The 608-nt window shown below is 45.9% G+C and overlaps 1 protein-coding gene across 2 annotated transcripts in view; it reads left to right on the plus strand.

The window, feature by feature from the left end:
• The window catches only part of arhgap18 (Rho GTPase activating protein 18), a 44234-nt gene that overhangs the window by 29834 nt on the left and 13792 nt on the right, over positions 1-608 (plus strand). For both annotated transcript variants that reach the window (XR_001636718.1, XM_016516618.1), the window contains exon 5: positions 367-515. Coding sequence is in view for 1 of the 2 variants with exons in the window: in XM_016516618.1 (XP_016372104.1) it covers positions 367-515 (149 nt within the window). In the remaining variant the exon portion in view is untranslated. The remainder of the gene's footprint in view (positions 1-366; positions 516-608) is intronic.

The following is a 608-nucleotide window of genomic DNA, read 5'->3' on the forward strand; positions in this document are numbered from 1 at the left end:
AGTCACCTACATCTTGGATGCCCTGGGGGTAAGCAGATAAACATAACATTTTCATTTTGGGTGAACTATCCCTTTAACCCAGAGTTAAAGACTCCAGGGATCAGCATAGAGTGAAAGTCACCAGACGGATTGTGCTGCTGTTGGTTTGCAGTTGCAGAGATGACTGCGGTTAAGTTAGCACTGACTGTCAAATAATGACGTCTGTGATTGCTGGACTTTGACTAGCCTGATTTAGGAAACCGTTTAATCAGATGGTCAAGTACACCAACACAACTGCACCTGTGTGTTTTTTTTTTGTCCATGAATGTTTTCCCTATTTTAAAACGGTGCGAAATGTTATTGTGGATGTGTTTACTGTTTGGTTAGGGAATGGGGCGGGGCCTGACACTCCAGGGGGCGGAGCCGACGCTGAGACTGACATTAACCTGGAGGTGTCGTTCTCCGAGCAAGCACTTATCTACAAAGAAGGGTTGAAGGTTACCCAGCCCCAGAATGAAGCTGACGACAGGTTACCCGTGAGTCAGACATTCACTCATCAGGTTAACACTCATGTATGTATGTGTGTATGTGTATGTGTATGTGTGTGTGTGTGTGTGTGTGCGCGTGTG

The sequence above is a fragment of the Sinocyclocheilus rhinocerous genome, unplaced genomic scaffold (genome assembly GCF_001515625.1).
Source record: "Sinocyclocheilus rhinocerous isolate Xijiao unplaced genomic scaffold, SAMN03320098_v1.1 scaffold2012, whole genome shotgun sequence".
Taxonomy (NCBI): Eukaryota; Metazoa; Chordata; class Actinopteri; order Cypriniformes; family Cyprinidae; genus Sinocyclocheilus; species Sinocyclocheilus rhinocerous.